This window comes from Tubulanus polymorphus, chromosome 3, assembly GCF_964204645.1.
Source record: "Tubulanus polymorphus chromosome 3, tnTubPoly1.2, whole genome shotgun sequence".
In the NCBI taxonomy this organism is placed as follows: Eukaryota; Metazoa; Nemertea; class Palaeonemertea; order Tubulaniformes; family Tubulanidae; genus Tubulanus; species Tubulanus polymorphus.
In genome coordinates, this window is record NC_134027.1 from 7,527,127 (window position 1) to 7,543,079 (window position 15,953).

General features: G+C 37.8%; 1 protein-coding gene across 1 annotated transcript; it reads right to left on the reverse strand.

Annotated features, from left to right (window-relative positions):
• Window positions 1-3,054: 3,054 nt before the first annotated feature.
• On the reverse strand, window positions 3,055-15,409 carry LOC141901019 (uncharacterized). The gene is made up of 2 exons (XM_074788073.1): window positions 14,568-15,409; window positions 3,055-5,550 (listed from the first exon to the last, which is right to left on the reverse strand). Exons 1-2 carry the CDS (start codon window positions 15,129-15,131, stop codon window positions 5,452-5,454), a joined length of 663 nt encoding a protein of 220 aa, XP_074644174.1. The 5' UTR covers window positions 15,132-15,409; the 3' UTR covers window positions 3,055-5,451.
• Window positions 15,410-15,953: the final 544 nt, after the last annotated feature.

The window sequence follows — 15,953 nt, forward strand, 5'->3', positions numbered from 1 at the left end:
TAATAGAAATGATACCTAATCACAAAATTCTCGCAGGTACCGTATGTTTATCTGTATAGGGCAAGATTTCCATTTCTATAATGAGGCACAATTCTTTGTTCACGAATCACTTTGATATTGTAGATTTTGTAACAGTTGCTAGACAGATGACAAATATCTCGGTTTGGCCAAATGAGACAGATTTGAAAGGAGCATCGGTTTCGATCTTGCGGCTTCGACAAATGTATAAGTTACGATTAGACGACCTTTCTTTTGGATTGGTTAAGAAATTTCGATCAACTGGACTTACACTGGATGATATGTATGAGATTGCGGGATTCGGTTTAGAGCTTACTGACGATGTAATTTATGAGATCGATTATTGGCAACCAATTGAATGGCTTTTGTATGTTGAAAAGAACTTCAACACAGAGAATTACATCGAAACGTTCAACCGGGGGAACTTATACTTGAAACTTGCAATCGCCTTCTTCAAGGTAACCCGACTTTTATTCTTACAGAGATCAGCGTCATCGATCCAATAATTCTCGGTATGCTAGCGCAAATTATTCGATTTAAGAAGTCAGATATAAAAGCTTTATTATCTCTATTTTAAGTTTGAAGACTACAAAACCGCGTTTGAATACATTATGAAAGCCTGGCAATTTGGTAAGCAATATATCTATGATACCGTGGTTATTCTATCATTATTGCGATTTTCCAAAATCAATTTGGTAAGATGCTTACTGATTATTTGTTGGTAAATGATATCCAAAATAGATCCATTTAATGAACTGGTAAAGGAGTATAAAACAAAGTATGGCGAAGTGTATCAAGCACAATCAGATCTTACATACACCAAACAATACTATCCAGACGAGATATCGGCTCATTATGCTAAACTTTGTCGCGGAGAGGAGGTTTGTTTCCAGTATGATTGATATATTGGGAAGAATTTATGAAATCTCACGATATAACGTTACCGAAAATTGCTTTTAGGAGCTAGAAGAGCATCTGAATTGTTTCATCAAGAAGACTTTGATACCATACCGTCCAGCAGATGTAGAAATAGTTCAAGCCAATCCAGAGATTTACATTTACCATAATGTTATACATCATAAAGAGATTGAACAAGTAAAAGAACGAGTTCGTGAAAAGGTAACTAATGCTTTGCTTGAAAAAAAAAACGAAGCTGCATCAATGCATTGGCTTTTGATGAATTATGTTATCATTGTTTAATATTGTTATAAGTTGTCATACACTAAACTGCAATTATCGTCTGCATATCTTTTACAGATGGGTCGTTCATTTATTATTGGACACAACAGAAGTGGTGATGTCATATCCGATGTCCGTTTAAGTAGTTCGTAGGTATACATAGGCACCGTCATACCACTTCCAATCAAGAAACGCATTATAACATACAACGACAAACCTCGTGTTTTTAGTGCTTGGTTCGACGAAGGCGACGATTTGGACAGGAAACTGTCGAATAGAATTACCATCCTGACGGCACTGAATACCTACCAGAGCTCAGAACCATTTCAGGTATGAAACATACCAGACATAGAACATCATGGGAAAGAAAATTAGCCGTTTTGAATTGGTATACGTTAAAACATCGTTTTATCATAATTTTGTGTCTATCTAAGTCACTCATTTTGATAATAGGTAGCAAACTATGGTCTCGGTGGACATTACTTACCACATACTGACTATTTCGATTATGTAAGTTTCGAATCTAAATCATGATGGTGATGCAATTCACGTAGATATGAAGATATTTCAACACTAAAATACCCGGATCCTGTTCCGGTTGTGAGTTAAGATTTAACTCAGAGTTAACTCTTTGAAAATGAACTAATTTCAACTCGGAGCTAACTCTAACTAATAACTGTGGAACCGGATCCCGGTTTCAATGATATCTGATGTTACAGAGATCACTGGAGATAGATAACGAAGGTACAGGATACGAAGGTGTTGACGATCGTTTGGCCACTTGGATGTTTTATGTGAGTAAGAACATCACGAAAATTGCCGACATAGTTTTTATTTTTTTAGATTTTATAATACATTCACATTCTCGTTTGCATGTCTCGCAGTTGAATGATGTTCCAGAAGGTGGCTTCACAGTGTTTGATAGGTCTCATATACCAGTAGTGAAAGGTAGCGCAGCATTGTGGTATAACTTACACAAAAACGGTACTCCCGATGAGCGAACCATACATTCTGGGTGTCCGGTGCTTGTCGGCTCTAAATGGGGTAAACTTTCGCCTATCCTTGGAGTAATCATCTTGACAAGGTGATTACTCCAAGGTCTATCCGATGAATTCTTATCTTTCGTTTATGACCATAGCCTTGTAATGCATTTGTTCTACCAGTAATCGCGCTGTATTTTGAAAATCTACTGCGTCCTCATCTATGATGTCTAATGGCTAAGAAAGGGACATTGTGGTATTTTTTTCTAGCTGATTCGAGACAAGCAGATAAATTTGCATCCTCAAAATACGATGTTTTTGTGCAGCGTAAAGCCTAGCGTACATCGACAAAACGACTGGAGACAACGTACCTATCGAGTGTCGATGTGCGCTAGGCTTAGAACCAACGTAAAAACTTGCTAGTTTCCATACCACGATATAAATGATTTTTTGTCACGAATCGTCAGGAAAAAATAATTCACGATGTCCCTAATCAGTCACCATACTCGACCCTTATTCAGTCGTTCTTATCCATTTCAGTTGCCAATAAATGGATCTCGGAATACCGGAATACATTCGTTAGAAGGTGTGCTCTGGACCGAATTCTGTAATATCATTACTTCGTTGAACTATTACTACATTTTATCGCTTTCGATTGATACATTTTCGCTCGTCCAACAAACTAACCTCTGTTGATATGCTCAGACGATGATGCTCATTTGATCCTAATAGATTTTCTGTAAATTTCCAACGATAAGTTGACATATAATCACGAACATCCACCAAGCTCAATACCATGAAATATACACCCGTATTTTATACATTGATAATCAATAAGTTATTTATTGCACAATAAATAAACAACATTATGCTTTAACATTGACACACTGTAAACTGACTATGAACTATACGTTAGTCCCAAGTGATGAAACTCGAATGACATGACGTCAGAACCCTAAGGATGCTAATTTCATTGAAATAAACGACCCAAATATCTCAGATTTGATCTTCCTAGTCATTTAGAAACAACAATTCCATTTTCAGAACTATACTCTTCCCGACAAAGTACCTTTCTTTTCTTTTACATATACAGTGGATGATGCCATTTTAAACTCGCAATACAATAGCAATATTGCGACTAGTTGTCCGTCGCCGGTTCGAGAGTTTGTCAGAAAAGATAATTGATAACTGAATTTCGAATAAAGATTGGAATGTCTAATTGTGCGCGAGATCTTCTTCCTTTAATTTCTCGTGCAAATGCGAAGTAACTGCCTCAACCGTGGGCATTTCCTCTTGTTCATGGATTAACCTTAAACATGCAGAGGTTGGACAAATCGACTTTTCACTTCTTCCGTAATTAGCGGCTAACACATTGAATGACGTGCTGTGACGTCACTTGAATAACCCCAAGAATCATCTACCGTTACGTACAAGTAGTAGTAGAAGCGAAAACATTCAAAGCTATATTAGTCTTCATGTTCATCTATTATAAGCGATATTTTTCGAATATTTCTACATACATCATCTAGTAACTAGACATACAATCTGCTCGTCGAGAAGGATATTTCAAGATCAGCGTTACCGGACTTATAGGCTACTTACTGTTGGTAAGGAAGACACAGCCCCGAAATAACCACGAGTAACCTTTGCTATTCATACCCAATCATGATCGTTTACAAGATATGTAGCGCGACATTTGATCTCGATTGAGGTCCTGCACCGCCGAATGGGAAACTACATTTCAATTACATCATAAATGGAATCTTCACATCAAATTAAGTTACATTAACGGAAAAAAGTAAATGACATAGAATATACCGATAGACATCAAGTAAAACGATAGTTTTCTGAAATTATGCCCTCTCACCGTCGATCTACCCAGTTATCTTCCTTATCTATCTATTCATTCAAAAATCCATAAAGACAAATCTTTGTGAATTTTTGATTCATCGTATTGGTTCACTCAGCAAGTACTTACAAAAAAGTAAACATCAGATAATCAAGAAAATGAAATTGAAATATGAGATGATCTTTCATTGCTGTGAACGTCTAAAATCATTTGATATAATCATCACCACATCTGTAGGTCAAATTCATCAAATGAATTGATAGTGCACACGGAGCATAGATTGCCAATAGGAGTATTGTTCAAACACTGGTTAATACAACGTAAAAATTGCTTCTTTTAATCACTTTTTTATACCAGCACGCGTATTACTTGGAGAAACCATCGTTAGTTTCAACATGAAGATTCTCAAAGATGGATTCCAAGCAGTCACAACTTCATTCTTTTTGTAATGATTATACTCTGATTTCCGAGTTGCATTTACATTAAAAAAATCTTTTTACGGCGTACTATATTTATTCATTATAATCAGAGAGATATCTACGTACCGTGGTAATTACGCCCGTCTTTTTAGGTATACGAGGTAATTATGAACCCCAAACCCTCAATTAGGGTTATAGCGGACAGAACCCCAGGAATAAACCAGCTGACACGAGTTTTTTTATATGGCTTATATCAAGATCATCTTAATAATTCTATAGTCAATCTAACATTTACAATGCCAATCTAACAAAGACCAGTCGTTAAGATTAAAAACCACTTTTGGCTTAATTCGCGACAGCGTAACTGGGCCGGCTCTAGATACCTATCGAATGCACTTGTCTTGAATCTGAGTGTGAAGGGTGTAATTACCCCGTAGCTAGCTCTCTGGCTATATAATATTTGAGCAACGTGACTATTTGAAACAACGGGACGCGCATATATTTGAAAGATGAATGATTCAACAGTGGTTTTCGCATAAATGAAGTTCTACCCTGGTAATCGAGGATCAAGGGATGACGATGATGCTTTAAGCACATTATACGTATCAAAAATGATATTAACACATCTATTGATGTCCACCAGGTTGTAAGCTCTGTGAAATATAATTCCTCAATACTTTATTTCGGCTTTTTACAATATTTACGTGTTTTCGTCTCTCAATTATGTAAACTGTTTTTACAATTTAGGGCTTTTCCAGAGAATTATTGTCTCATTAACTTTCATTCGGATGGTAATACTGTTACAAAAATGAGCATAGAAGCGACAATGAAATGAGTCTTTCAGCGGGTGCACATAATTGAAAACAGACAAATCAAAATGCTTGATTATGATATTAATAATGAGAATTTAATTCTCTTTTCGCCATTACAATGCCCTAAAGCGACTTCCGAATAGTTTGGATCGATCTAGTACGAGATCGATCATAGCGATCAGAGTCTGGTGACGTCATCGGAACGAAGAGGAGGGCATTGTGTATGATTTTCCGGTGTCTGATTTGTTGTTGCTGTTGCAGACGAACACTGCGTTGTCTGTACATATTTGTATCTGAAAGAATAAAAAGTAAGATGTTATGCGATGCAGTTAGTAACAATTTCAAAATAACCTAACCTCGACGCTCCTGGGTATTTTGGTTTTTGGTGCGTAGGTTGAGCGACCCACACATTTGTACAAAATACATTGTCTATCCCTTTTCGATCTCCATGATTATGACTAAAACATATCTACGGTTAAGTTATGACAGAAATAGTAACCATTAGGAGTCTGCTCAGATTATTCCCGAGAAAAAGTAATTGATTGGTTTTCGGAGTGATCGGTGACGTAAGAAAAATACATGGGATATGCCCAATAGATCAGCAGTCCATCGACTAACCACAAGGTCATACCTCGTCATGACTGACCCGTCTTCTTTTTATCACGATTTGGCTGGAAATCGTTTCACAGATTATGCAATTATCGGTTAGAAAATTCTATTTGTTTAACGGATGATAGCGTAATAAATGAAAGTCGCATTTGATTACATTTTGTATTAATAATTTACGATATCTTCTACCGCAGTCCTCGTTTGTGAAGGGTATCGTGACGATGGCAAATATAAATTTGTCCAGGAACGAAATTTCATTTTTCAATTTTATCTACGTTGGGATGGAATCTGCGACGATGTCATGGCATCGCATTCAAACACAACATCAGATTGTATTGGAAAACCAAATTGGAGGGAGAGATTTCTGAAAGTCTGAACACAGCACAGGAGTCCAATAAATGGGGAAAATTTAGTTAAATTTGGCCACTTCTACAGTTACATATCGACGGACAAAATAACAATTGAACGCTACACATGAAAGAAAATCTCTGAGATCAATTAACACACGGGGATATTTTTTTTCTTGATGTCCACATTTCTATATCATATTTTTACTACTGCTGAGTGTGGAATTAAATCCATAACACGCCAGTTATGAGTTACGGAATTTCTTGTCTGGTATCTGTAAAAAAATTCTTCCAACGTGTAACGTGGCAAACTTTGAAACCCGTTTTGCTCACCATCTACACCTACAATATCTTACTGAAGCAATTTTTTATCTCGCATTCCAATGTGGTTCTAATAATATGAAGCAGCGCATTATTTCGAATATGCACCAGCAGCGATAAATTCGGTTCCTCGGCAAACCGGTGATGATATAACTACCACTTGTTCTGAGAGTCTATCTATCCATCGCGATGAAACCTGTTTTTCGAATATTCCTTGAACATTATCAAAGTATGAATTGTGTTTGAATACAATTACCGATTCTGTTCCCGCACTGTTCTTGGTGGCAAAGTCCATAGCACGGATTTGACAAAAATAGGATAAATACATAACTACAGCAGACGTGCGTCAGATATCATTAACCTAAAATTCAAGCGTTTAGGCATTACGAGTCTTTTTGGCCCCTTTTTGATTTTTCTGTTGACCTGAAGCAATGCTTATCGTGATACGATGTTGGATACGAATATTGAGTTAACATGTGAGGGACGATAGTTTGCAGACGATTTTTGTGGTGGAATCTGCGGCATGCCATCCCATTGGCCGAGGATATAACAAAATATTTCTAACGTTTGTAAACATACGTGGATTTACAGACTCATGTTGCCACCGCTTGTGAATTTCATACCAACGATTCAGATGATACGGTTGCCATGATAACACCTTAATGAGTGGGACGTTTCGCTCAATAGCGATAGTAATATTGAATCAAATGTATTGAATTAAAAACTCCTTATATAGACGTAATATATACGTCCATGTAAATAGTAAGTAAAGACATTGTTGTAGACACATTAAATCTCAAGACACGATTCTGTAACAGACACCGACCCATGTACGTCCATGGAGAAGTTTCTGCCATCATATCTTCACCCAAATCACCCTCCCGCATCGATTCAAGTCGTGTAAGATGGATGTGTGTATTCGCGATAATATTATTCTATGAAAAATTCAAGTGCAAAACCAATAAAATGCATAATGAAGAGTAAGTGGTATAGAATTTGAAAACACCCGTCACGAAAGTCCTTCCTTGTACGTCGAGTGGAAACTAATGGCAACTTGTTTATTATAGGTGGTTGTTGCAATGTCAACTTGAGTTGTATACGAGTGACATTATTTGTCAAATTTACATCACGATTAAACATGCTTTTTAATGCAGTTTTTATATTACAATTATCCGTTTAATGTACAAGATGGAAATGCAGGGCAGAAATAAACTACGTATAATCATTATAATCATGAATATGCATGGAATAATTTATTGATTTTTTTCGAACGCAATTATGAACGAGATTGATAGCGGGGAACTTAGACAGTATAGCTTCTGATATGTCCAATATTCAAATGATATGTAGAATTCGAAAAAAAAAGTTGCTAACGGTTCAGAATTTCCTTTAAAGATGGGTTTGAATTTTAAAACTATGTCAACTTTGGACCCACGGTTAAGTTGTCACCTTGGTGGTTGGACTTGACAATGGTTCAACTTAAGTTCAATTTCAATTATAAAACTCAGCTGCGTTCACCTACAACTAGTCAACTATCGTACTGATTAATCCATTCCATTTAAAAATAAAGATGAGTTAGAACTAATATTTTGGTTGAATAGATGAACAGTATTTACTGTAGATATTAAATGCAAATCCGTACACAGCTGTCCGGTTTGAAACAACCATATAACAATGATACAGCTGTGGGCGACATTTTCATTTCTGTATAATATATTATTTCTATTCTGCTGATATACAACAACATTTGTTTTCTCAGATTGGGCTAAGTGTGGGTTTTAGCCCTAAAGTACTATTTTGACACCAGTATCCTAAGCTCTGAGTTTGATCTTATTCTGATACGATGCAAAGGTCTTCATTGTTACAATCTTCCTTAAAAACTATAAAACCTACATTAACCTAACTGAATAGTTATTTATAGGTTTACAGAGAGAAATTTAGTAAACCTTATTATGGAAATGATTCACCCAACAGTTTCATACGCCAGTTTCGTACTATAGCGATTGCAGTTTCTGAAGGATGTTATTTTCTCGCCGTTACATTTTCATATTGAGAAGCGGGTGATGAAGTACTTAAACAGTTATTGGATCCTCGTTTTGCAGCCTCTGCTTCAGGCTTGTGCCGTCTCCGTGTCGGCGTAATCAGAGTAACCAACTGCAATATCTACTGACACGATATAATCAATAATCGATAGTAATTCAGACGATAATTCATTACCATTTGTAAAGGTCAATTCTCGCTCGCCATCTGGTCTTAAAATCCGTACAAATCCCCAATCTGGATGTAGTCCTACGGATCATGTACATGAATCATTTCACGGCGGGTGATTAAATGGTCGTCATTAATTCTAAGGCACCGAAATACATGTATCATGACATCTATGAAATATCCACTGGAGGCATTGTGCAGAGGCGTATCCAGGATTTTCGCGGGTTGCTCAACTGGTCATCCCAAGAAATATATAATGATATGTCTCCATTTCATGCATTCGGTGAGCATTTTTAGGTACTGCTCGATCATCTTATACATTCAAGATGGACCATTGTACTTTGAAAAGTAGCGTTGAAAAACTGAAAATAAATAATTATGAAGGAGGGGGTGCTACCTCCCAGGATCCGCACCTGCTGTGGCTGTGGTAATAACATGGTGTATAGAAGTCGTCTATTTTTTCACTTACATCGGGGCAGGTGTCGACAACACACCTATTCGATTCGATAACACAACTAAAAATCTTCGTTCAGAAAAGTAATCGCCTACCAGCGGAATTGATAAGAGAGCCGCGGCGGTGAGAGAAAATTTAACGATATGGTAGAGTCGTTACTAGGCGCGAATAAATTGGAACTTGGATCGGTAACAAAGCGTAATAAAGATTAATTTATGGGCATCCTAGGAAGTTTTAGCAATTTAATCAACTCGCCACGGGAACTGTTACGACTACCGTGTCATAATACACACATAATATACAACGCGTAGATTTCCTGAAACCTGTTAAATGTTATCTTTGATTAAACCAGTTGTCGCGAAGGCATTAAATCGGCAACTTTTCCTATGATTTTTTTTTTCACCGTAAAAATAATCAAGTCACAATAAACATGAGAGACTGCTTTCGTAATCAATCCGTAGAATCTGATGAACCGAACTGAAAGGGAACCACCAACAGATTCGCCCAATCGGAATCGCAGAAGGATGTCATCAGAGGAAACCCCAGTTGGTGTAATTATTTATCCAGTGAAAATAAGTTTAAATTGTTCAATTATAAGAAGAAACCTGAATCGAATGTGGTAGGAAAGCAACGCAGGAATCCCTCTAAAGATCATATACATGGGCCATACATAGTTGGGTAATTTTCTCTGTTCTGATATTTTGTGTAATTATCATCTACGATAAAACATTTGCATACAAACGAGGAAGCAACAATTAACACGTTACTAGAGTTAACCAGCTATAGGTTTCATATGTTCTCAACAGCAATGTAAATTGCTACCATCAAAGTTGTTAATGTACCAGATAGTGTCTGCGATATTAATGCGTTGTTGATAAGCCGTATTAGAGAATTCCTTCGCCATGAACCGGTGAAGCTTTTTAAAGTTTACGTATCTGTGTATGAATGAAGAGAAGCAGCAATACTGTAGCAAAAGAAAAGTACCGTGAAACTAAGTTGTGAAAACACAAATAACCTCTAGTAAAGTGTAGAGAAAAAAACAAATAAAAGCGTAGATCCATGAAAAATGAAACATTTTTACTAATTTAGCAGCCAACAGTATTCAAGTCGCCTTTTCATTGAAGTCGGGAAAACAGGCTACAGATAATGTAGGAAAAGATGTTTGGAGATTTTGCGCGCATAGCGTAAACCGGAAGGGCTTTGGTGAACGCGCAAATACGACTAGACACCAAACGACGAGTACACCGGTATCCCTCTAGAGAATATGTTCCTCTACGCTCTGTTACTGAGATATTCAAAAAGAAAATAGCAGAAGACGAAATATGTAAACAGGGTAATATGCATTCTAATTAAGAACGGTTCAATTTCGCTTCCATCTGCCGTTGTCAAACATCAGGAATATGCAGAATAGCCAATGAATTTCCAATAATCCAGCTATTCATTCCGTAAATTTAGTACTGTTATCATATACTATTATGTAACGAACGATGATTCACACCTAGTGGCATCTGCTAATTTACTTTAACGTTTGGAAAAGTCAGCCATATACATATATATAGATTATACATATCATTACATTTAGTAAGACCGATACATGTTAGCTCGTCTCATAAAAATAGTCTGGGGAGTTTTCAAATCAATCGAACTAACTCCGAAAGATTTTTAAAAATCCGTGTACAAAATTTGCATATAATATACGTGGAAATTGGTGTAAGTGGCATACAAAACGTTTCAGCCATAAGAGGATTTATTTACAATCGAAAATCGAAAAAAATCCATCCCATCAAATTGACGAATAGTGTAATTATTCAGTGCTTGAGGATAATGGTGATCGATTCTGGCATCTACGGGAACTATACGTACAAGCACTGTTGCGATTGCTTCATACCGGCGCGCGAGGATGTGCCGGCGAATTTCCCAAATGATATCGTGTTGGCATACACCATAGAACATATACTCTAGGAAAGAAATGGGCCCGTAAAACGACCGGCCGCCGATGCGATTTTCGGAATCCAAGAATGCTTGCGATCTTTACCGAACCGCAGTAAAATCCCTTTTCTTATAGTCTATGGTTTTAGTCACCTCAGATTAAAACCAGTGAGAAAATGAGAGTACTTGAAATGCACGTCGTAAAAAATAGAGATTCTTAACACAGCCCCAATAAATGTGTTTTTCGTCAAGCGTCCAGAAAGGCGCATCTTATCTATTGGTGCTTGGTAATATAGTTTAACAATGCCTCAAGGACGACGGATATTGTCATCAATCCAGAATGTGACACAAAGGGAATTATCGACGTAGCCTTGAGACACATCTGAGTTTGATACGACCAGAGAAGTGTGATGAAGTCTCATCACACTTCCCTGATACGACTGACGACAGCTATTCAAAGAGTACCGTTCCCGAAGCGTGGCGTGGAGTCCAAGTTCCAAATTACGCGCGGATGCATAGCTTCGCGACACCCACTGCCAAATGATGGGAGTGCAAGGGTCGAATACAGTTCAAGATTCATACGCTAATTTCACCCAAGGCCTGCCGGCTGATTTGTCTCTCAGAAGTAATTTTCTTCTGCTCATAGGTCCACCGATTGACTTGACCATGCGGAGAAACTAACATAAATCGAGAAATAATGAGATTTTTGTTCGTTTTATATCTGACCTAACGGGAATATGATACCAACAATGAACATAATAAGTGCTAAAAGGTCACAGTGTCAGATATCGACGTATCACTAATGCTTAGTATCATGGACCATGCATATCACCGTTTGTTTTCGTTCACGATCTGAATTTCTATTTTTCTTTGTGATACCCCAGTCTTTCATTCTAATATAGAAATCATGATTTTGATCAAACTTGCTTTTCAATATTCACAATTATGTGCGTAGAATTCACTCATCACCCAGGGCTGATTCATTTGCTATTACTGTGTACGTATCCTTGGCAACGTGACATTGCCTTGATTTTGGACATCACGGCAGAAATAATGAACTGAAAGAGTATGATTATTTCGTATGGATCCCGCTGGTACACCAGCAAACACTGTGTACATGATCCATAGACAATGACATTTACCCTGGTAATCCGATTCATCAAAATGGCCAGAAATTTGCTGGTTTCGTTTACTCTGACATATACCCATATAATAGTCAGACACCTAAAATGAGCGAACATGGACAACTAATTACATCCATGTACAGACACCACTCTGACGTAATCGATGTTATACACGAATTGTAGTCCCGATTTCAGAAATCTCCATCACAACTCATTCGTTGGAAAAAGGGTATTCGCTCACCAGCGGAAAAAATTCACCCTGAACGAAGGTTTAGGTTTTGCGATCTGTGGTGGCAAATACTGATAAATTGTTATTTGGCTCGTTTGGTTTTGATGCGGAATACAAAATTGCGCAATTCTACGTATTTCATACGCTATGGGTGTATATTGCAGTCTTCGCCATAAAAAAGACATATATATTCGATTTTTTATCGAAGCTTGTTGTGAATGTCAGATGACATCTTCAAAAAGGGAAGTCATCTTCTTTCTGCACAAACAATATAGCACCAACTGGTCTAGCCAAGACCTGAATGAACCCGTCAATATTCTCGTACATGTACTTAATATTCGATACTTGATTAATTGATATTCATCAGGAGAACAGAATGAAGTCAGTAGTTCATGTTGATATATTTACATTTATATGCGATCAGTATGTAGAACAGGTGATCTCGTGTCAGGTTATATAGGTAAAATCTTACGTCAATATAACCACAATGATACAACGACCCCTTTCCAGTCCCATCCTTTACATAGTAAACAAACTATGCTGTGGTATCAGACTTCAAATAAAGCGCATCATTGTTAAAAGCCGTTCTGATATTGTCCTGTATTTGTTCGCGTAAATCTTTTATCTAGAACCTCCCAAGCGCCCTACTCTTCTATAATCCAAGGCACTTAACTCCAAGCTTAGACTTGCCCCAGACAAGAAAATGGCCTCTTTCTAGTTTCCCATAAAACGTGATGGTTAGGGACCTGGATCTTGCTCCGACGTCTCTGCAGGCAATTTGGGTTCACTGACTTTTTTCTGTCTTTCAACTGTCATATGATCCACAGCGCATATTGAAAAAAAAAACACGAAAGGCTGATTTAACTAATGCCTGGAATGTTCGACAAAGGTGCGCTTTTGTCACAGGTGTTTCGTCAATCTAGGCCAGCAGTATCAGTATCAGTGTCAACGATTTATTAATTATATCAAAACCGCACTACAGTACGCACGAATATATATATGCAACATTTTGGGTTAAAGGATGTTATCGCCTCATCAATTCACTGGACCTGTCTTCTCAACTTCTGCATAAATCATCATCATGATATATATGACGCCATTGATATAACATCGGTTCAAATTCGAAAACGTTGCTGACGTCACTCAATACGTTTACGTGAATGATGTAATGAAGAAAAACGATATCCCTCGATATAGAGACGAGATCTTACGATTGCTACGTAACTTGCCAACAACACTGTTCGCGTCGCTCTTCGTATTTATCCACGTCACTTTCACGAATACGTTTCACGGGTCCGTAATGAGATGTCGGAATTAATAGAATGTTCACTTGCATAATACATTCTAATGAAGACACAGATTAAGTTACAAATGACTGTGGTCTGTGTGTATATATAAATGTGCCAGACGAGGTTTATCGAGATACAGACTACTAATCGAATGTTGCTGTTCCATCGATCTGCGACGTTCGTTCGACCTGAAGATTCTGAATACGAGGAGTGCGCTGTTTGATACGCCATCCAACTTTTCAAATCACACAGCTACAATATTTCCATTGACCATAAAAGCTGGTTGTAGGAAAAATGGCCAAGGAAAAAAATTGCCAAGGTAAAAATGGCCAAGGAAAGCTTTCGTCTCGAACGGACCGTGGTTCTTCTATATCGCAAGGAACAACCCAAAGTCGAATGTCCATAACCATAATGTATATAATAATACTATTATCTTAATTATGAGATAGGTCCGATGACCGATGTGCTCATAGCTCGCCAAGGCTTTCATTAATTAGCGTGTGCATGAATTATTTAAATCTTTTCGAAGTGTACTAGTCTTATGATTAGTATGGCTCCTGCAGCTGTCCAAATTCGTATTCAGTGTTTGCTTCGAATTTTCTAAGAATTTTCAATATCCCGAGGCACAATTCCTTTGACGAAATAGACGATACCGACAACAAGCGCATCAAAGTCTTTACTAATACTGCTATTATATATTTCATGTACATGTACTACAATCCCCTCCGATCCATTTGATTCGAACACAAAACGTTTAGTTGTGATCATGATATGTGGGAACAAATGGATCAAACACTTACCTCATCACTAAAGCTTGTTCGGTACTGTTTTTTCGTCTGTTCATTCGTAGCTCTTGGCGTAGTCTTATACGTCTGATTTTGTTGTTGAGCAGCAGAACCGACAGAATTATGATAACTACTGTAGGGATTTGGGGGATAGGTCCTCAAGGAATGGAAACTGTGAGAATTGCCTAACGTTGCGCGTGGAACGTGTTGTGAACAATATATTTCTCTGTCGACACCGGAACTAAGGAGGAAGTTTTTGAGCGTCAATTTGATTTGACACGTTTTGCAGTTGAAGCATTCTTTATGATACAGCAAACGGAATTCAATTCTAACCCTGTCGACGGGATATACGCGGCGTAAACATCGTCGACACGGATCTATCACACTAGCCGGGGGCGTATCACTGTGTCGTTTTTTAAGGATTGATTTGATGCCTCCTGTGGCGGGGGCACTAGCCACACTGCTGATACTGTCCCCGCGTCGCATCCCAACCGGATCCATGTTATTCCGGACAAATTGTTCACGTCTTATCGTGTATACATTGCTCGCACTTTCCCCTCTACGTAAATAAGCCGCCATTCTGGAATAAAGATTATCGAAGACACTATGCAAGATCCTTTAATAGCAAAACGCTAAAGAAAATCCGTGGTATAGCCCAAAGAGATTCTATTCCTGCTCTCAAAACATTAACAATGATCCAAAATCATTCGATTGTTCTCTATGCCATCTAGAATAGTATAAACACAACCGACAGTGCCATCCTGACATCAGTGCACATACATTATATACTACACTGTATCAGCTATGTCGATACCGTCAATCGACGTCAGCCGTTATAACGTAGCTGCCTCGCAGCAGCGTTATATCGAACGTAAACAATGCTGCAACGGCGCCGCACGCTGCTGCTACGTTACAGCAGTCAGTTTATCAACAATGAGAACTGTAAATGATTTAATACGTCTAATGAATGCTACGTATGAATGGATGTCACAGAGAGCGCGTGTTGGTTGAATAAAGCGGTGTCTGTCCCGTTGTGTTGGAGTGCGTTTCTAATTTCACTAGATTCCATTTTCATTATTTATAGATATAGCATAAAGCGTGAGTCAACGTTTATAAATCGGTTTTAGGAGCAGATGTTTTTTTTTATAGTGGCTACGTATTAAACACCGGCAATCGATGCCGCCTATTATAACGTATATGCACGTGACCCCTCGAGTTATCGCGCGCGCGTCCAACCCCTCATTTGAGGTCAAGCACCAAACTTGAGCGTGTGCAGATTTTGCTTTGAAACCTTCGAGAAAGAATATGTTAAAACTACACATATCCATTGTAAAAACATTCATATTATTGTTGTCATAGAACGAGAATTGTACATCCATCTGACATCCATACTATATAGGC